The 20,810-nt window shown below is 47.1% G+C and overlaps 1 protein-coding gene across 4 annotated transcripts in view; it reads left to right on the forward strand.

Moving 5' to 3' along the window:
* The first annotated feature begins 2,029 nt into the window (after window positions 1–2,029).
* Window positions 2,030–20,810, forward strand: part of CCM2 (CCM2 scaffold protein) — a 57,144-nt gene continuing 38,363 nt past the window's right edge. Inside the window, exons 1-2 of one of the 4 annotated variants that reach the window (XM_024744333.1) lie at window positions 2,030–2,349; window positions 17,853–18,008. In XM_024744333.1, the coding sequence (XP_024600101.1) occupies window positions 17,910–18,008 (99 nt within the window). In that variant the 5' untranslated portion in view covers window positions 2,030–2,349; window positions 17,853–17,909. Of the gene's footprint in view, window positions 2,350–17,256; window positions 18,009–20,810 lie in introns of those variants that run through there. The other 3 variants (XM_024744247.1, XM_024744166.1, XM_024744409.1) reach the window with 3 other exon arrangements.

A 20,810-nucleotide genomic window follows, 5' to 3' on the forward strand; every position in this document is an offset into this window, starting at 1 on the left:
CTGATTTGGGAGGTTCGGCGTGGGGAGGCTAGGCGTGGGGAGGTCCGGGACAGGAGTCTGGTGGGACTCCAGCCTGGAGAGGTCCCGGGCGGGAGTCCGGCGTAGGGAGGCCCGGCAAGGGGAGTTCCGAGGTGGGAGTCCGGCGTGGGGAGGCCCCAGGTTGGAAGTCCGGCGTGGGGAGGCCCGGGGGCGCACACTGTTGGAGGTGAGCGTGGCGGGCAGGCCGGGGACCCCGGGTGGACGGCGCATGGTCAGGCCCGGGACAGGGTCGCGGGAGTCGGTCTCCGCGCGATGGAGTAGGAGGCGAGCCCCTGGACAATGGGGTTAGGTGGTCCTTTGCCGGCCGGGCGCGCGGGGGAGGAAGGAGCCACGCCTTTCCGCCCCTTCCGGTCAGTGACTCTCCCCCAAACCCAGGCTCTGCACATGGCCTTCCCCGCGGGTCAGTGACCCGGGGCTGCAGAGGAGCTGGACCCCGTTATGGGCCAGAAAGTTTTCCAGGGTTAGCATCTTGAGAAAATGGGGTGTAAGGTTAATGTAGAAACATTTGCTGCTTAGTTGACTTCAGTATTGGGGTACCAAGTAAAAGCAAAAACTTCTTCATGGTACAGCCCGTTCACGGTCCGGTCGGGCCGGCGCGGGCTGAGTTTTGCTCTACTTAATACCAGCTGAGTGATTTCAGTGACGTTACATTTGGCAGTTGGATTTAGGACACAGTTCAAGAGGCTCCTTAGTCTTTGTAATTTTTAAAATGTGGCTTTAATTACAAGCTAGAGTAATTGATAAAGAAATTCAACATTTTAAGGAGACAAATAACCATGTGAGATAAGCTATCATTAAAATGTAAAATGGATTTCGATGAAATGTATCTTTTTCAAATACAGGCTTTATAATCGAAGTGTCTTACCTGTTATTTTCTTTTTGATAAATGTGTGTGCACTTTTATGTGCAAGTTTAAAACAGACCTTGATAAATCCTCTGATCTTCTGCTCTTCAGAGCCAGCTGTGTCCTTCAGTTGACGATTACTCATCACAAGGTGTCCCATTTTAAAAAAGTATTTGAAATGAAGTGTAGCCAGGTGGTCTTCGGGGAATTGTGCAGTGCTTCTCCTCTCACTTTCTTTATTCATTGTTTTGTTAGGTTATTAATACACATGTGTAATTTAAGTGCAGTATCAGTTGCAGTTACCTACAAAGATGGTTTAAGTCTGGAAAACAGCCCAAGAAAGTGATTCAGCCTGCAAGCATTAGACCACAGAGGGATGCTGCCCACCAAAAAGGGGGAAAGCTGAGTTTATTTAGTGTTTCTACCAAAGCTGGTAGATGCCTTCACAAGAAATGTAGTCAGTTGCATCCTTTCCTGTCACAGATAGGCAGGTGGGCCAGGGCCCTTGTAGGAGAAGGCCTGTCACCAGTGCTCATGGCTGCCAGCATTCTGTAGATAAGCTGGCTCAGTCCTAGCAGAGGACCAATCCTGGCCACACGGTATCTTCCACAATCAGTCCAAATGGTGCCTGCTAAGGAGAGTTATTCTCTTCATGTGGGTACTAGCCTATCTGATGGGGAAGGATGAGAATGAATTTTCCCCAGAACTTTCAACCAGCTCTGGAAGAAACATTTGAACATTCCGCATATTGAGAGAGACAGAGAAGTGGTAAGACATTCCTGAGCTTTTGGAATAGAACCAGTAAATCTCAAGAATTTTATAGTGGGGGCAATGGAAAGATTCAGGCATAGAGAAGATTAATACATTTCATTGTCTCTATTAGAGGAGATAACCTGTTATTACACAGTTGCCTAAGCCAGGAGGTTCGTGTTTTCTGTGTACTCTGCCACTGCCGTATCTCATTTTCCTACAGGCAGGCTAGGCAGAGAGCTCTGGGGCATAGATTTCTATCCAGGCCACGACTTAGCACACTTTACCTCTTGCTCTCAGCCAATCACATGCCAGTAGAACCTTCCTGCTCTGCTCCCCCATTCAATGTGAGGTCACCTCCAACTCAGTCAATTTGATGCTTAAGTTGTTCTCATTATTGTAAATTAACTAGAGCTATCGATTTTAAAACTTATACACAAATTCAAGCAGAAGCAGCGAGTAATGACTTCATAGTTTTATGAAAGTACCATTTGGACATTTAAATTCTCTTTCCAAGTTAGCTTCCTCAAAAAGTGCAGATTTAAGCCTTGTAAAAATGTGGATTGATAGGCTCTTCAGGTCTTCAGATGCTTGTCTTGGTGTTCTGTCAAGCAGTTATTCAGGCTTGTTCTAACGTGGCCTGTTTCCTCAGGACAGGACTCATCGAGCTGCCAGAGAACCAGTAGACCAGAGTGGATTTCATATAGAGTGCACAGGTACAGCCCTGTCCTTACTCAGGCTACCTTGGCACACACGATGATGGTGACTGGAGCCAGTAATGTCCCGTGGAAGGTGCTGGGTGATGGGGTGTGGGAGGAGCTGATGAGAAGATGGGGAGGTCTGGGGTATGGACGTGTGGACAGAGAAGTCCACTAGCTGCCAGAGGCGTGGGACCTGGGGAGTGGGAATGACCATGGAGGTCACTCTCCTGCCTGAACGTCCCCAGAGTGACTGGTACCTTTCAGGCCACCATTCCTACTTGGGGGTTTGGAGAATGAGACTTCCTCCTTACAGAGCAGACCCAAGTTCCATGCATTTTGATACTCTTCTGTTAGGATGTAATTCCTTTTTGTAGGAAGCTTAGGTTTACACTTGAGTTGGATTATGTGCATTTTTATAAAAACACTTGACTCAGATGCGGATCACAGCCTTTGGGAAGACACAGTTGTGGGAAGTCACCCTTGGCCCTCAACCTTGTTCAGGTCCCGGTTTCTGCTGCTTCTGCTGCTGTCGGGGCATAGGTCGCACCACAGGTAGCCATGATTTCAGCCTGAACAAAGTTAAATAGTTTTACATTGGTCTGTTTTATTTGTATTCTTTAAATGAAAAAAACCAAAGGTTATAAAGTACCCTAGAAATGTAGGACTTGGTGTAAATGATAATGAGGCATTATTATTAATTTTGTTGGGTGTAATATTTGTAATGTCTTGTCAAGTTCTGATCTGATAGACATATACACTGGGGTATTTATAGGTGAAACAATATGATTTCGGAGATTTGCTTTACTCAGACTAGAAAAAAAAGAGGGGAGACAGCTGAATGCTTTGGCAGTGGTTATTCATTATTCGTTATTCTGCTTACTTTTGTGAATTTTTGAAGTTTCCATAAGAAAAGTGGGGAGAAAAATATTCCTCTAGGTTATGGGTCCCCAGTTATCAGCCCACGTACTTGCCAAATCATCCCTTAGCTAGTGTCTGTGAGGAAGTGGGAGTTTGAGCTACACCAGCCCTCAGGCAGCCATACCTTCTTTACAGGTATGTGTGCATATGTGTAAGTATTTGTATCGCTGAAATGAAAGTTTAAAGAAATAATTATTACTACAAGCAGGGCACTCTGATTTTTTTTATTCTGTTCTTTTTTTTTGGTTTCTTTTTTAAACTGCTGGTCATGACCTACTAAATTGCTTTTATAACTGTATTGATTCTGTAGGTGTCACAGCCATAATATGGGTTAACAAAGTGAATTTGGGCCTCTCTACCTTGTTTTCTTTCCTCTCGGATGGTTGTCACAGTGATTCTTCGATGGCAGTGTTGCACCCTGGGGTGAGGAGGCCGGAAGACCACTGCAAGAGGTATCTGGTGGAGACCAGACGTCAGGCCGTCAGTAGATGAGTCCAGAATAACTGGCAAACATGAGGCTCATTCCTCTTCTGGTTTGGAGAATTACCGTTTACATAGTATCATGTGTTTATTAATTTTCTGCATTAGGAACTGTAAATTCCCTGGTCTTCTTCAGTCAGATTGATAACCCACTGATCGTGATAATTTAGGTTCAGAAAGCACATCAGAATCTTCTAGTACTTTTCTATTTCTGCTCTGGGCATCGTTTGAGAGGAAGACATTTTTATGACCAACAGTACTGCAATAGGGGGCTGCTCTGGAATGGGAAGGGCTGTCAGTGTTCTGCCCTGTGAGGTCAAGGACAAGTGCCTTCTGTACCCAGTAGGTTTGGTCACTGCAGTTACTGTTAGTCTTTTATTTCTTCATTTCTGTCAGCAATAATAACCCACCTGCTCCATCCTCATCACCACTCTGTGGTGTGATGCAGTTAAGTACTGTAGATTTAGCTGATTGGTGTGAAATCATCCTATTTATTTATTTGGGTGCCTATTACATGCTCAGTACAGTGAGAAGGGCTGAGGCCATCTCATTTTATTTGGAGAGTAAGCTGCTCACACCATGTTAGAGAATGAGAGAGGGCCAGTGCCCTCATATCAGGAGAGACAGGCAGGCATCAGCTAATTCCACCCGGGAGACCATGCATGTGATGTACAGAAGCAGGCAAGGTGGGGACTGAGGCCCTGAAGTGCGGCGAGCCGCTTCTGACCAGCAGAATGACGAATCACCACACGCTAGATTCTTCTCGCATCACACTTTATTGGAGTAGAGCTTGGTTTCAGGCGGATGGAAGGAAGACCCCGTACGCTCGAGCCTGTCTGCTTATATAAGGGCTTAAGGACTCGTGTAAGTCCCTGATTCGTCCGTATGGTTATCGCATTTCGCAAGCCGGACTTTGGATAGGCCACTGCTTCAAAACCTGATTAGCATATTAGGTGCATGCGCCCTAGCGGCATGCTTAGCGCATGCGCAATGGCTATCCAGCCGCGCCCTACACTGAAGTGCTGGGAGGGCTTGGAGCCCAGGGTGTTTGTGTGTAGGGTTGGTTTTGGTCCCGGGTGCAGCTGAAGCCATTGGAGGTTTTCATTCATTGCTTTAAGAATTGTTCATTGTCACTGTGTGCCAGGTGCAGATGCTAGGGAGACAGATGAGGTCTGTGGCCACAGAGCTTGAAGGGGAGCTCAGAGGACAGATGAGGATGGATATTAGGAAGTGTGATTTGATAAGAGTGAATAAGGAAACCTTTTTGTTATGAAGACATCAAGTACAAGTGTAGAGAAAATCTTCTAATGCAGATTCAAATGCCACAATGTCAAATATCATCAATGCATGAGCAGGTTGTTTCAGGTACACTTTTTCCTCATCCACTCCTGCTCCCCAGGTGTTATGGGCTAAACTATGCCCTGCGCCCCCAACTCATATGTTGAAGCCTTGACCCCCCCAGCCCCTCAGAATGCGTCTGCATTTGGAGATAGGGCGTTTAAAGAGGTGATTAAGGATAAATGAGGTTGGGCTTCCCTGGTGGCGCAGTGGTTAAGAATCCGCCTGCCAGTGCAAGGGACACAGGTTCGAGCCCTGGCCTGGGAAGATCCCACATGCCGTGGGGCAACTAAGCCTGTGTGCCACACCTACTGAGCCGGCGAGCCACAACTACTGAGCCCGCATGCCACAGCTGCTGAGCCCGCGTGTCACAACTACTGAAGCGCGTGCGCCTAGAGCCCGTGCTCCACAACAGGAGAAGCCACTGCACTGAGAAGCCTGTGCACTGCAACAAAGAGTAGACCCCCACTCGCTGCAACTAGAGAAAGCCTGCGTGCAGCAACGAAGACCCAACACAGCCAAAAATAAATAAATAAATAAATAAATTTTTTTAGAAAAAGGGTAAGTGAGGTCACTAGGGTGGGCCCTAATCCCATATGACTGATGTCCTCATAAGAAGAGGAAATTTGGACAAAGAGACACCGGGGATGTGCATCCAGTATAGGGATGTTGTGGAGATCAGGGAGAAGATGGCTGTTTCCAAACTGAGGAAGCGGCCTCGGGAGAAACCAGCCCTGCTGAACCCTTGGTCTCAGACACCCAGCCTCCGGGACTGCGAGACAATAAATAACTGTTCTTGAAGCTGCCAGGTTTGTGGTGCTTTGTTCAGGCAGACTAAGTGGGTTATTTTGAAGCATACCCTAGACATCACGCTGATGTGACAAGAGTCTAGTGCAGTCAGTCCTCTGCTAGGACTGGTTCGGTGGGACCTGGTCTCATCCTAGCCTGGAGGTTCTGAGGACCTGGTCTCCACTGTCGCCTTAGACGTGGACGAGCTACTCAGAGTGGCGGGACCACTTGCATGTGCTCTGTGTGGGCCGCAAACCGCACACTCACTGTGGTCATGTGACCTAGGGTCTGTAGCAGAGGATTGGGCTGAGCCACATTTGCCCAGCCTCCGTGCCATTGTCCTGCCCCGTGTTCTTTGTGGGCACTTTCACTGCTCCGTTTGCTCGCTCTTATCCCTCAGTCCAAGGCCAGTGGCCGTTCTTCAAATGTGACACGCAGTGTTAATGGTTATGCAATTGCGACAGAGTTTTGATTTGGATTTGTCGATTTAGTAGAAATAAAAAGGACATTTCTTCTTAGCTGTGTGCTGGTGCCAAAAATGTTACAGGTTTTCCTCCGAAGTGTGTCTGAACAGTAGCAGTTTTCTGCTGGATTGCGTTAAGAATTAGGGCATTTGATCACAGGCATTAGATGTGTTCAGTGCCATGAAAAGGAATCCTCTTTAATGAGTGCAGTAGGAAGTTGGAATTTGGGCTTTTGTTCAAGGCTTAGGATGGCAAACTGCAGTGTGTATCTTGTAACCCAGGAGGCGGAAAGAATAGTTGAATTCGGAAAGTGAGAAAAATGGTCATTCTGACCCTGTTGTGTTACCTGGTGTGGGAGATGCTGGCTCACCTGTGTTGTTACTTGTGACTCTGAGAAGAAGAAACTTTTATTTATTTGAATCTTTATTATTCATTCTATAGTTTGAAATGACATGCAGTTTTTTCCCCAGATCTCTAATATGCTTCCTGTGTGTCGTTACCATTAACTCTACAGTCAGGTGTGGTTTAGAATATTCCATTTTCCCCTTGCCATTTACATGGTGGGGATACAGTTTTATTAGTTTAAGGCCTTGGACAGACCTACGTGTCAGGTATGTTATCCTGCTTGTCAATGTCAGGGAACGTTTTGGGTCTGACCGTGTCTAAGTGTTTTATTACTGCTGGTAGAGGTGTTGCTCTAAATAGCTCTTACATTTTATGTTCTGAAATATGCATAGTAGATGAAGGCAGGTACATCCAATGTCAGACCTATTTTAGGCTGTGTTCTAAGCCTCCACATAAAACGTGTGCATCTTGAGCGCTGCTTCTCGGAAGAGGAGTCGACAGCCACAGTGCGCTTCCTCCACCCCGCACGCCCCAAGCATTTTATTATGAAAAGTTTTGAATCCACCAAAGTTGGAAGAATTTTATGGCAAATACCCATATACCCACTGCCTAGATTCTGCCATTAACATTTGGTATGTTTGTTTTATCTCATGTCTACCCATCTCTTCATCCTTCTACCTGTCCATCGACCCATTTTATTTTTCTGATGCATTTCAAAGTAAATTGCAGACATCAGTTCACTTTGATCTAAACACTTCAGCATGCGTATCATTAACTAGAGTTCAGCATTTGTTTACAGTTTTCTTTCTCTGTAAAATTTATGGTGAAACGGACACATCTTAAATGTACATTAGCTAAATTTTGGCAAAAGCATGCACCTGTGTAACCCAAACCCCTGCCAAGAAATAGACCATAATCCTCAATCAGAAAGTTCCCTTCCTACCTCTTAGGAAGTCCCTTTCCCAGGCAACCATTGTTCTGTATTTCCACTATAGATTATTGCTGTTTGGATTAATTTCCAATATACATTAGTATTGTCTGAATTAGTTTTATCTGCTCTAGAACTTGATACAAATGGATTCATACAATATACTTGCGTGCAAGAACCTCTACTCAGCATAATGTTTTTGAGATTCATCCATAATGTCGTGTGTGTGTTATTGCTGAGTAGTAGTCTGTGGTATGTACATACCACAGTTTGTTTATCCGTCACCTTTTGTCGGACATTAGGGTTCTTTTTAGTTTTGTATTATAATGAAAAGCTGCTGTGAACATCTGTGAATGACCCATTGTGTGGACATATGTTATCATTTCTTGTGGACAATAACTACTAATGGAATTGCCCAGTTATATAGGAACTATATATTTAACTTTGTAAAACACTGCCAAACTGTTTCCTACTGAATTTTTGTATGCTAATTCTGTCAGTTATTGAGAAGGGGGGTGTTAAAGTCTCCAGTTATTGTTTTAGGTTTGCCTGTTTCTCCCTGTAGTTCAGTTCATTTTGGCTTCATGTATTTTTTTTTGATAAATTTATTTATTTTTTAAATTTATTTTTGGCTGCGTTGGGTCTTTGTTGCTGCGCACGGGCTTTCTCTAGTTGTGTTGAGTGGGGGCTGCTCTTCGTTCCGGTGCGTGGGCTTCTCTTGTTGCGGAGCATGGGCTCTAGGCTTGCGGGCTTCAGTAGTTGTGGCTCACGGACTCTAGAGCGCAGGCTCAGTAGTTCTGGCACGTGGGCTCAGTAGTTGTGGCTCGCGGGTTCTAGAGCGCAGGCTCAGTAGTTCTGGCACGTGGGCTCAGTAGTTGTGGCTTGCGGGCTTTAGAGCACAGGCTCAGTAGTTGTGGCATGTGGGCTCAGTAGTTGTGGCACATGGGCTCAGTAGTTGTGGCTTGCGGGCTCTAGAGCACAGGCTCAGTAGTTGTGGCACGTGGGCTCAGTAGTTGTGGCTCGCGGGCTCTAGAGTGCAGGCTCAGTAGTTGTGGTGCACGGGCTTAGTTGCTCCGCGGCATGTGGGATCTTCCCAGACCAGGTCTCGAACCCATGTCCCCTGCACTGGCAGGCAGATTCTTAACCGCTGTGCCACCAGGGAAGCCCCCCGGTACTCTCTGAGTTCTTGCTTACGTTTGCCACAAGATGCTCCAGGTTCATCTGATACTTTCTTGTCCAGCCCTGAGCTTGACATTTGTCCAAGGAGCACTGGTTGCTCTCAGTGGAAATGATATTTAGAAACCAAGATCTGGTCAGTAGATGTGCTTATTGCTACTGGGGTGTTATTACTTCTAGATCCTAGAGTTCATAACCCTGATTCGTGAGAAAGTTATTCTGATACAATCTACTCCTCTCTTTTGCAAATAGGAACCTCTTTGGGGTTATTTTTTCTTGACAATATTTTCTGGAGCTCTTTCATTATGGGTATGTAGATTCTTTATTCTTTTTTAGAGCTGAATGGCATTTTCTCCTGTGGATTAATATAATTCATTTAAACAGTAGCCTGTTTATGAACTTTTAGGTTGTCATTTTGCTCTAACAAAAAAATGTACATATTAGCTTTCTACCAACCTTTCACATGTGTGTAAATGTATTTATAGGATTAATTCCTGAAAATGCAATTATCAGGAAAGCATATGTACATTTGTAATTTTATAGATATTGGCACATTGTTCCCCATAGTGATTGTTCCAGTTTTTCTTCTTCATTTTTAAAAAAAATATATTTGTTTGTTTATTTGGCTACTCGGGGTCTTAGTTGTGGCGTGCAGGATCTTTAGTTGTGGCATGTGGGATCTAGTTCCTTGACCAGGGATCGAACCCAGGCCCCCTGCATTGGGAGTGTGGAGGAGTCTTAGACACTGGACCACTAGGGAAGTTCCTAGTTTTTATTCTTAACAGCAATTTATGATGAGGGTGCTTGTTTTTTTTTTTTTTTTTTTTTTTAAACATCTTTATTGGGGTATAGTTGCTTTACAATGGTGTGTTAGTTTCTGCTTTATAACAAAGTGAATCAGCTATACATATACATATGTTCCCATATGTCTTCCCTCTTGCGTCTCCCTCCCTCCCACGGGTGCTTGTTTTTTAATATCTTTGCCCACATGGCATATTTCCAAGCTGTTGAATATTTGCCAAGCTAGTAGATGAAAATTGCATTTGCTAATAATTTTGGATTTTATTTTCCAAAGTGCACTTAAAAGTTGGTTTTTTAAAAAGATTAATTAATTAAATTTTGGCTGCATTGGGTCTTTGTTGCTGCGGGGCTTTCTCTAGTTGTGGCAAGTGGGGGCTACTCTTCGTTGCAGTGTGCAGGCTTCTCATTGTCATGGCTTCTCTTGTCGCGGAGCATGGGCTCTAGGCATGCAGGCTTCAGTAGTTGTGGCATGTGGGCTCAGTAGTTGTGGCGCACAGGCTTAGTTGCTCTGTGGCATGTGGGATCTTCCCGGACCAGGGCTCGAACCCGTGTCCCCTGCATTGGCAGGTGGATTCTTAACCACTGCGCCACCAGGGAAGTCCTGGTGCTTTCTGTTGGTTTTATTTATTCACTTATCCATTTTCTTTGATTCCCCAGTCCTCACTCCTCTTTCGTGCCCCTCCTTCATTGGCAACCATCCTTACCTGTTTGATGCAGGTCCTTTTGTTTGTGTACCCTTGTAAAATGTTTATTATTTTGATGTGTGGTTTTTTTGTTTTTGTTTTTGTTTTGCGGTACGTGGACCTCTCACTGTTGTGGCCTCTCCTGTTGCGGAGCACAGGCTCCGGATGCGCAGGCTCAGCGGCCATGACTCACGGGCCCAGCCGCTCCGCGGCATGTGGGATCTTCCCGGACCGGGGCACAAACCCGTGTCCGCTGCATCGGCAGGCGGACTCTCAACCACTGCGCCACCAGAGAAGCCCTGATGTGTGTTTTTAAGAACCTTTTTATTTTGAAATAATTTCAAACTTAAGAAAAATTGCAAAACTGGCCCAGGAATTCCCCCTAATTCCTTAGCAGAATTAGCGCTGAGGTGGTGGCCTCTATGGAGGTGGAGTTGCATGTGCACTGCCCATCCCTTACGCTCAGCAGGTGCTCGGCGTCCGTGTACGCATCTCCTGTGTTGCTTCCATCACATTCCTGATGACGTGCTCACCAGGGATGCGGATAGGTTTCCAATGGCCGTCCTCTTGGCTGCACTAGTCTCTTCTGGTCGCCCATCACCAGGGGGTCAGGCTCTAGTAGAGATGCTCGTTGACTTTGCCCATGGAAGCGCTTCCTTTGTGGGTGCTTACATGGGCTCCATGAAGATTCGACGCATGGATAGGTTGTCACATCTGTCCTGCAGCAGGGAACCTGGATGTTTGGCCCTTGGTCAGTGTGTCCAGTGTGTTGGACTGTGGGACACTCATGATCAGTCATGCAGGCAGCTGCAGCCTTCCGTGGGTCATGCACCTCAGAAGTGAGGCAAGCTTTACCATCCGTGACCTGGGACCGGTCTGGTGGGCGAGGCTCTACCTGAGTCAGCAGTGTGGGTAAGGTAGTGGACCTTGCTTCCTCTGGGGCCAGACCACGTGCAGCCTCCTGTTTATGGAAGTGCATGGGTTTTACCTTTAAGTGGAGCTGTTCTTTCTGTTGGGCGTTTCTGGGGCGGGTCTCACCTTATGAGAATGCAGTTGGGAGAGAACTTGTTCGAATTGTGCTCGAGCTGTCATCGTTTTGCCTTCGGTGAGCGTTCCTCCCCCTCATCCCATTCCCACTTCGGGTGCTCCTGTCCTTACGGGAGAAGCGCCTTCTGTATCCCAAGGGGCCATCAGGGATTGGCATCCTCTCTGTTAGTGGCTGTGGGGTCAGAGTGTGACATGCTGTCCATGATGCTGTCCAGATGGCCCACAGGTGACCCGGGGAAGCCAGGCCTTGGACTTTGCTCTCCTCATGACCTGCCCCTTTAGACAGAGGTGGGCGGGTGGCACGTAACCCTCGCAGGTGGTTCTCTCTGGGAGCCATCAGTCTGCTACGACTCCCACAAGAATGAAGTCCCACCATCACTCGGCACGTGCCAGCTGGGCAGCCGATGGAGAGTTCAGGCAATAAAGGTCTGCTGTTCACTTTGCCAGGTGTAGGCAGACTGACTTGTTTTCTTCCCAGAGGGCACAGCGTTCTTTCAGAAGGCACTGGTGGTGTCTGAGGTGGCACATTGGGAGCCATCAGTGGCAGCAACACATTCAGGCCCGGTTGCCATGCCAGGTGGCATGGGGACAGCGGCCCTGCTGTTTGAGGGCTCCATGCACCAGTGGCTTCTATTACGCTGACTGGGTGGAACCTCAGGCCCAGACATGGGTTCAGTAGTGCGTCTTGGCCCCTTTAGGGGTGCCAGCAACTCTTGCCATGCATTTGTCAAGGCTTGCCATGCAGGGTCACCTACACCAGCCTCCAGGCCCTCCCATCAGTGCCTCGTAGCTTCTCTCCCAGTTACACGGGCCAATGAAAACAGCTAGTGCAGCTCAAATGCAGAAACCACAGTCAGTGTTCAAGTCAACAGCACAGGAATATATGGGGCCTGAGGGTCCTCGCCCTCCTCCCCACGTACCCCAGCCCCCCAGTTCCCGCACCCCAGGCTGGGCTCTTGTATCCGTTGCTGTCTCCTCCCGCCCTGTTGCTCTACAGCCCCTCCAGCCAGCTTGGCTTTTCCCTTCGTCCTGTTGGAACGCCAGCGTATAATAGAAGATCTGTTTACGATTACAAGTACATACTTTAGGGTTAAAATGAACAGAAACATCCAAAATCTCTATAAGAAAATCTCCTGAAACACACAAACATGGACTTGAAGAAGTGGAAGACACCTGTGTTTGGGTGGGATAGTGGCATTGTGACTGTGTCTGCTCTCCCTGAATTAATTTTTAACATGATCCCAATAACAATACCATGGGGCTTGTTAATGAAACGAGACCACTTGACTTAAAGCTCATTTTTTGTTACGCACAAGCAAGAACAATCTCTGAAGAAGAAAAATGAGGGAACAACCCCAGATTGTGTTGTGCCGTCTCGCCCCCGATTGGAGCTGTGGGGTTGTCCTGGGATAAGCTGCAGGAACAGAGGAGAAAATACAGAAACAGACCCCCCTCCATGGGGAAACTTGAGTGCCCAGTAAAACGGTGTTTCATAGCAGTGGGGACAACTGAGCAATGGGTGATATTGGGGTAACTGGACAAACGTGTGGAAAAGGATGAAATCAGATCCATCCTTCCTAGTGTACACAAGGGTGAACAGGTGGTTCAGAGATTTAAATGAAAGCAAAAATAATTAAGCCATAGAGGTACTAGGCAAAAACATGGGTGAATTCTTCAGTGATCTGGGAGATGAGGAAACTTTTTTTTGGCCATACCGCGTGGCTTTTGGGATCTTAGTTTCCTGACTGGGCATCAAACCTGGGCCCTCAGCAGTGAAAGCGTGGAGTTTTAACCACTGGACCACCAGGGAATTCCCGAGGAAACTTTCTTAACTATTATTCAAAATTCAGAGCAAGGAGGGGAAAGACCAGATCTGATAACATAAACATAAGCAAAGTAAAAAGACAACAAATCGAGAAAAAATATTTACAACTTATAAAACAAAAAGCAAATATCCCATATATAAGGTGCTTCTAAAAATAGAGAAAACAAAGGCTGAGGACCTGAGAGGAAAAAACAAGTCAAGAGATGGGAGAAGACAGTTCACTGAAAAAGAAACTCAAATGGCTTTTAAATGTGTGAAAAGGCAACTCAGACTCTTGCATAATAAGAGAAATGCAAATTAAGAGCACACTGAGCGACTTTTTCTCACCTTTCAGGCCAGCAGACATCCCTACTTGGTCAGGCATGAGGAACCGGCCAGCATAGCTCCTGACAGGGCATAAGGGGCTATGTCTGGCTGAACTCTGGTGACTGACCCAGCATCCCACTTCGGAAACCTCCCCCAAGGAAACATGGGCAAAAACACGAGGCAGTTCGCGCACCAGGCTGTTCATTTTGGCCTCAGTCCATCCCTGGGGTGCAGGCTCGCTAAACCATGCTGCAGCCTCACAGCGGGCCGGGGTGGGAGGGTGCAGCATAGAGCCCTATCTTCGATGATTATCTAGAGGGGAGGGGCTGACCTCTCAGCATGGGCCTTGTGAGTTTGGACCATGTAACGACTTAAAGGATTACAATTGAATCCAAACATTAAAAAAAAAATTACTTAAAAAAATCAAAAGCAAAGTATTAGTAAAAATGGCAAAAACAAACAAAAGACATAACGCCACAGAAAAGAGTTATTTCAAGTAATTAAATCATAGAAATTCGACAGCAGGCCGACAGTGGGACATACACCAAGGACAAGAAAAGCAACGAAAAAACTTTAAGCAAATTGTTTTCAGTAATCATTTTATTAGTAATAATACTGGTATTATTGCCACTGCTCCATATGTTTTAGGATAAAGTGGAACTATAGTTACATTAACATTACACACTGGCTTTCACCATAGGGGGAGTGGGTGGGTGCAGATAATACCAAAGAATGTGATCAATAACCCTGTAATCCTACTTTGGGTTGGAAATACTGTGAATTCATGAGGTTTTTCTCTTAAACACAAGGTGCTTATTTCCTCAGTCTCTCTGGTGCCAAGTCCCAGGCGCAGTGAACCCCCTCGGTGAGTGGCAGTGGGCCTGAAACAGCACTTTCCTCTAGAAGCAGCTGTGGCCAATTCTAGGTCTGAGGAGCCCTCGGCAGCTGCCAGGGTCCACTTTGAAGAGGCCGCCGCTGGCCGGGGTGGGACAATTGGATCGTCCATAAGATGATGACTAATGGATTGTTTAGCTCCAGCGATTCCAAGGAAGCAGCATTGCTGAAGAGAAAGGATGATGCATTTAACTTGACTTTTCTGAAGGATCTGTACCTCAGGGTGACCAAGTAGTCGAGGAGGGAAAAGGTCTCTTTATGTAAATGTTTCCACTAATAAATGATAAAGGAATTGTGGAACCAGACTGTTGAAAAATATCCAACTATGAGACAAAGGGGCCAGGCCATAGCCATCAGTGGCCGGTCACTGCCCAATATTATGTGCCCCCTGATGGAAGCGTTCTTGAAGAAACATCGCACTTGAGTTAAATAAAGCCTCACGATCTGACCACCAGTCTACAAGAAATACAGGGGCTGAGAAGCATCTTCAAAGTTCTGACAGAGATACAGCCTGCAGGAGCCAGAAAGTGGGATATTCTACAGGACGACCTGCCCTGGCTATTTAACAAATGCATCAAGAGACTTAAGAATTGTGTCGGCTCAGGGCAGTCTATCGATGGACCTGATTCGCATCTTGATTTGAACAAACTATTAAAAAAAAAATGTGAGTCTATTGGTGAAAAATTTGAACACCAGTTGGATAGTTGAAGATTTAAAAAAATTCCTGTCAAGTTTTAAAGCAAAATAATGCTACTGTGGCAGTTTTAAAATTTCTATTTTTTTTTTTATAAATTTATTTATTTATTTATTTTTGGCTGCATGGGGTCTTTGTTGCTGCACGCGGGCTTTCTCTAGTTGTGGCGAGTGGGGGCTACTTTTCGTTGCGGTGCACGGGCTTCTCTTTGCGGTGCCTTCTCTTGTTGCAGAGCATGGGCTCTAGGCGGTGGGCTTCAGTAGCTGTGGCACGTGAGCTCAGTAGTTGTGGCTCGCGGGCTCTAGAGCGCAGGCTCAATAGTCGTGGCGCACGGGCTTAGTTGCTCCATGGCATGTGGGATCTTCCCGGACCAGGGCTCGAACCCGTGTCCCCTGCATTGGCAGGCGGATTCTTAACCACTGCACCACCAGGGAAGTCCCGATGTTTTCTTATTTTTCATCTTTCGCTTTATGTTCTAGGATAGAGTTGGCAAGCTTTTCATGTAAAGGACCAGATAATAAATGTTTTAGGCTTTATGGGCCAAGAGGTAACATTGAGGGTTTTAAGTAGGTATCACATCAGAAGAGAGAAAACAAATTTCCACATTTTCATTGGTGAAATTCAAAGTGTGATAATCACTGAGTACAATTTTTTTGTGACTCAATCCTAATAGGAATGGAATTCTTTTGGGGGGGCTAACGTTTTGCTTAATTGGGGTTCAGAGTTAGTGCTGTCGATCATCAAGATGATTGGAACGTTCATTTGTAACAGTGCCACTGTATTCCGGGTCACTAATTGGGCTTTCAGTTACACCCATTTTATTATTCAGCGATCATGTATGTAATTTCTAAGATACCTTTCTTGTTTGCTCTGTCTGTCTCTGTCTCTCTCTCTTGGCTGTGTTTATGGATGCTGTTCTCCTCAAATGCCTCTAAACCCTCCAGAATTTAAGCCCCCATCCAGTCTCTCCTTTGCCCCCTGTGCTCCCTGCCCTTTCTCTTCCATGCTGACCCTGGTGATCATTGTATCATTTCACATTGTCCTGTGAAAGCAGGACAGGTTGGCTTGTATGTGCAGCTGGTGGGCTTCCTTTAGTTTCCTGTGTTTCCCCAGGAGGGGCAGCTCTGGGACTTTGGAAGGGTGGGCTGCGTGTCGCATGCAGGGGGACCTAGTGGGGAGCAGGCAGTGGACTCAGGCCCCACAGTCACCAGGTTACGTCCTGGGGGCTGCTCCACCTCCTGAGGTCTCTGAATCTCACTCCTGGTTCCCTTTCCCTCAGGGCTACCTGATTCTGCTCTGCAGGGGCAGCTTTTAGAAAGAAGGAGAAAGCGGAGTCCAGACAGTACCCATGGTGCCCTGTGTGTCTAAAGAGATAAAGGGATAGTCCAGTCAATACCACATGTTTATTCAAACAAATCTAGTGCAGTACTCCTTACCCGGTTTACTGTGCTTTCTACATCTGCGGCATGTGTAGTGGTAACTGAGGCATGAAATTATTGTTCTGAACCAGTCTTTTCAGAATCAGGAAATACTAAACTTTGTTACAGTTTAAATCGAACCATATGAAATAACCATTTTTATGGGCAGAAAACTGTTGAAAATTAGCACTTTGATCAAATCAAATCTAATATTAATAAATCTAATGTCAGTAAAATTGTATTATATTTGTTATGTTTTGAGCTGTGAATATGGTCACTCTAAATCATCACTCTAATTAACCAGAACAGTTAATTAAGTAGCCTCTCCTATTTGCAGCCATTCTGGAACATCTAGAGAGTGTAAGGGTCTTCAGCATCAACAAACCCAACTTCTCCTTTTCAGGATCAGATTTGACCCTGAAGGAGTTAAAGTGAGCTTGCTCAAGGACATACTCTTTAGTTTCAAAGTTGCATCTCAAACGCAAGAGTCCTGGAGGCAGGTAGAGGCTTTTGTAGGCTGACGGTCATGGAGAAGGTGCGCTCTGCACAGGCCCCCTGGACTACAGTGCCCTGAAGCAGGCAACAGCCGGCCGGAGACAGCCAGGTCAGCGGGTCCCCCCACATAGGTGACAACGCACGTCAGGAGGGGGAGCCCCAGCGGTGCTCTCAGCTTCCTTGCTTACTCTTTCTAACTTTGTCGTTTGGATTTGCAGAATGGTCGGACTTGCAAAATAATGTCCTTCAACTGACTACACGGTATTGGCTAGAAATGTGGGGAGGCCACCCGTGGGCTCTGCGTGCTAGAGGTAGTAAGGAAGATTCACTGGTTTAGTAAGAGGATGGGCTGGTTTAGTAAGAAGATCTGCTGATTTGGTAAGAAGGTGGGCTGGTTTAGTAAGAAGATGGGCTGGCTGAGTAAGAATGTGGGCTGGCTTAGTAAGAAGATGGGCTGGTTTAGTAAGAAGATGTGTTGATTTAATTAGAAGATGGGCTGGTTCAATAAGGAGATGGGCTGGTTTGCTAAGAAGATCTGCTGACTTGGTAAGGAGATGGGCTGGTTTAGTAAGAAGACGTGTTGGTTTAATTAGAAGATGTGCTGGTTCAGTAAAGAGGTGTGCTGGTTTAGTTAGAAGATGTGCTGGTTCAGTAAGGAGATGTGCAAGCTTAATTAGAAGATAGGCTGGTTCAGTAAGGAGACGTGGAGGTTTAGGTAGAAGACGTGCTGGTTTAGTATGAAGATGTGTGGGTTTACTTTATGTCTTTTCGTGCACGCAGCCTGTTTGGATTTTGCCAGCAGTTTTAGGGTGTTGCCTGCCTCACACTTTTTTAAAAAACTGTAAACAGCTTCAGTGGGGTTTGCAGAAGGAAGCTGTGGTTTCTGGTCTTCCTGTTCATTCACGTGTTTTTTTCAGAGGGAGGGCTAACATCTGACCATATTTTTCAACAAGCTCAGAAGTGAACAGAGGAGAATGCACGGTAACTATCGGCAGAGGGGGAGGAACCAGAATTCCTCCAGAGAAATTCCTCCTCACACAGACTTTCCAGCGGGGTGTTCCATGGAAAACGAGGTAGGTGCAAACCCAGCGTGGAAAGAGCCATCTAGAATGATTGTTTGGGTCTTGTGACCTTTATTTTGGGAAGGTGGGGTGGAGGGTTCCTGCTGGCTTCCGGGTCTGAGAACTGGCAGCCCCCGTGGCCAGCGATGTGAGCAAGGTGAGCTGTTTGTAGGTTGTTGGGTTCGTGCATCTTCACTTAAGGAGTAGGAGACCGTGGATGTCAGGTCTGCTGAGGAAGAGTGACGTTCATGTAGATTTGTAGTCAGTTAGGTCCCAAGATCTGAGTTGGAAAATGATTTAGGGAAGAGGTCAAGAAAGGGCACGTTCACGGTGCAGACTCGCGCCTGGAATTTCACCCGTGACGCCTGAGGGAGGAGGAGTGCCCGGCAGGAGTGGCCGCTGCGTGCCCGGCAGGAGTGGCCTCGGCCGCCGCGTGGACGGTCAGGCGCAGTGTGTGTCACCGGAGCAAACCGCTGCAGTGGGGGAGGTCAGGTTCACACCTAGTCCTGAGATGGGGAACTCGAGGTCTGTAGGAGGTCCTGGGGCGCGGGCTGTGTCGTACTCCTTATTTGGGCCTCTGCGGCACCTAAGAAAGGCTCTTTTTCTGTTGGTAGGCGCTTAAGTGCTTAACTTTCTTTTTAAAAAGATAGTGAATCTGTTGACTTGCGTTACAGGGAGTTGGAGTTAAGATAGGCAACGTTGAGATACAGTTTTAAACAGTGGTGCTTATAGGAGAGGATTTGTCGGGTTGCTTCGTGTACTTGGGCGGGGGTGAATCTGGGGAGTAGCCGCTGCCTTGCCCAGCTGGACAGTTGGACAGTGGCTCTGCCCGGCCCACGCGCTGGCCTGGGTGTCTCTCCCTGGTGTTGTCCCGCAGCCCTGCGGAGCCTGATCCCCGCTGAGCAGTCCCCCCCTCTCTCCCTCAGCAGAAGGGGCCCTGGGGCAGGGAAGGGGGTCCCTTGAGGTGCAACCCCAGTGCCGGGCACATGCCAAGTGCCCATTAGACGTTTGCTGAATGCCGAACTGAAGGACCCCAGGGCATTGCACTTGAAGCCTTTGTTCTGGGGCGGTTTTGTGTTACTAACTAAAGGAGTAGGTAAGGGTGCGTGAACACCGTACTGAGGCATTCGAGGTGCCCGGCGTGGGTTTCCTTCCTTCACTGCTGCACGCTTTCTCTAGAACGCGCTGGGCTGGGCCTTGTGCACGTGGAGTGGCTCGGTGTATGTCACCTTATTGTTCACTTTGGTCCGCAAGTAGAGGCCACTGTCCCATGAGCAGTCGTGCTGGTTCCTTCAGCACGCGCATTTCATAGTATAAATTAATAAACAGACAGTCTGACGGAGAAGTTAGCCTCTGAGAATTTGTTTAGGAGATGCAGTTACTCGGAGCCTGGTCACCCCAAGTGAGATGCTAAGTCAGGCTTTAATCTAACAATACCCAAGGCCAGCCTGGCCCCTGGTCCCTCCTCTAGGAAAGCGCTAAGTGGGCCAGAGTTTGTGTGTGTGTGTGTGTGTGTGTGTGTGTGTGTGTGTTGAAGAGCTACATTTGAGGTTTCCAACTTCAAAAGTTGTTTCAGGCATAAGATGGAAAATACATTGTAAGAATACTGTAAGCATCTAGGTATCACTTCTGAGCCAGTTCAGAAGTTCTGCACAGTTCTAGGAAGCAGCGTGTGTTCCATGTGAGAAGTCTGCAGGTGCCTGACAGGGCCACCGAAGCCCCGCATCCCCTCCCTGGATCTGTGCCTCGCACCCTCGGTTGGTTCCTTCAACACTCAGGGCCCCCGTTTCTTCACGAGAGATTCGGGCACAGATGGACGCCGGGTGGCACTCAGTGCCAGGGCTCCATTCACGAAGAGAACCCGTGCTTGGCGTTGTGCTCCTTCCAGGGGCTAAATTGCTCCTTTTGTCTTTTGGGGTCAGAGATGGCAAGATCATTTCAGTGATGATGAACATGGGCGCTCAGTGAAAGTACCTGTTGAGTGAAGGATGAACAATTACACGGGCTAAAACCACTTTTTAAAACTCTGTTTTGATTTGGAGGCTATTCCAGTGAATTAAAGAGTCCACAGTCGTTTAATGGAATCCTGATTCTGTGCATCGGAATATTCTTTTTCTGAAATTAATTAATTAATTAATTTATTTTTGGCTGCGTTGAGTCTTCGTTGCTGCGCGCGGGCTTTCTCTAGTTGTGGCGAGCGGGGGCTACTCTTCCTTGGGGTGCGTGGGCTTCTCACTGTGGTGGCTTCTCTTGCTGCAGAGCACGGGCTCTAGGCGCATGGGCTTCAGTAGTTGCGGCACGCAGGCTCAGTAGTTGTGGCTCGCGAACTCTAGAGCACAGGTTCAGTAGCTGTGGGGCACGGGCTTAGTTGCTCTGCGGTATGTGGTATCTTCCCGGACCAGGGCTCGAACCCGTGTCCCCTGCATTGGCAGGTATATTCTTAACCACCGTGCCACCAGGGAAGTCCCATGGGTGTTCTTTAAAAGCTCCCCAGGTGACTCTAAAACAACTACTAGACTACTAGGCTGAGAACTACTAGGACTAGAACCTGATGCAGGAAGAGCGATTGTCAAGGCAGGCAGAATGTCTTCACGGTTTGGAGACTTCTGCTGCTGTTCACCTGGTGAGACCTGTCTTGGCCCTGCCTCCTTCGGTTCTTACTTCTGCTTCTCCATCAAGCAGACATTAAGGTCTTGGACTGTGTGATGCCTGAGTCTGTCCAAGTTGTAAAGAATGTGTAGAGCTAACAAGTTAATGGGGATCAAACTTAGCTGGCCTCACACAAATATAGACTTGAGTGCTCTGGAGGTGTAA

The sequence above is a fragment of the Neophocaena asiaeorientalis genome, unplaced genomic scaffold, assembly GCF_003031525.2.
Source record: "Neophocaena asiaeorientalis asiaeorientalis breed wild unplaced genomic scaffold, Neophocaena_asiaeorientalis_V1.1 scaffold137, whole genome shotgun sequence".
Classification (NCBI taxonomy): domain Eukaryota; kingdom Metazoa; phylum Chordata; class Mammalia; order Artiodactyla; family Phocoenidae; genus Neophocaena; species Neophocaena asiaeorientalis.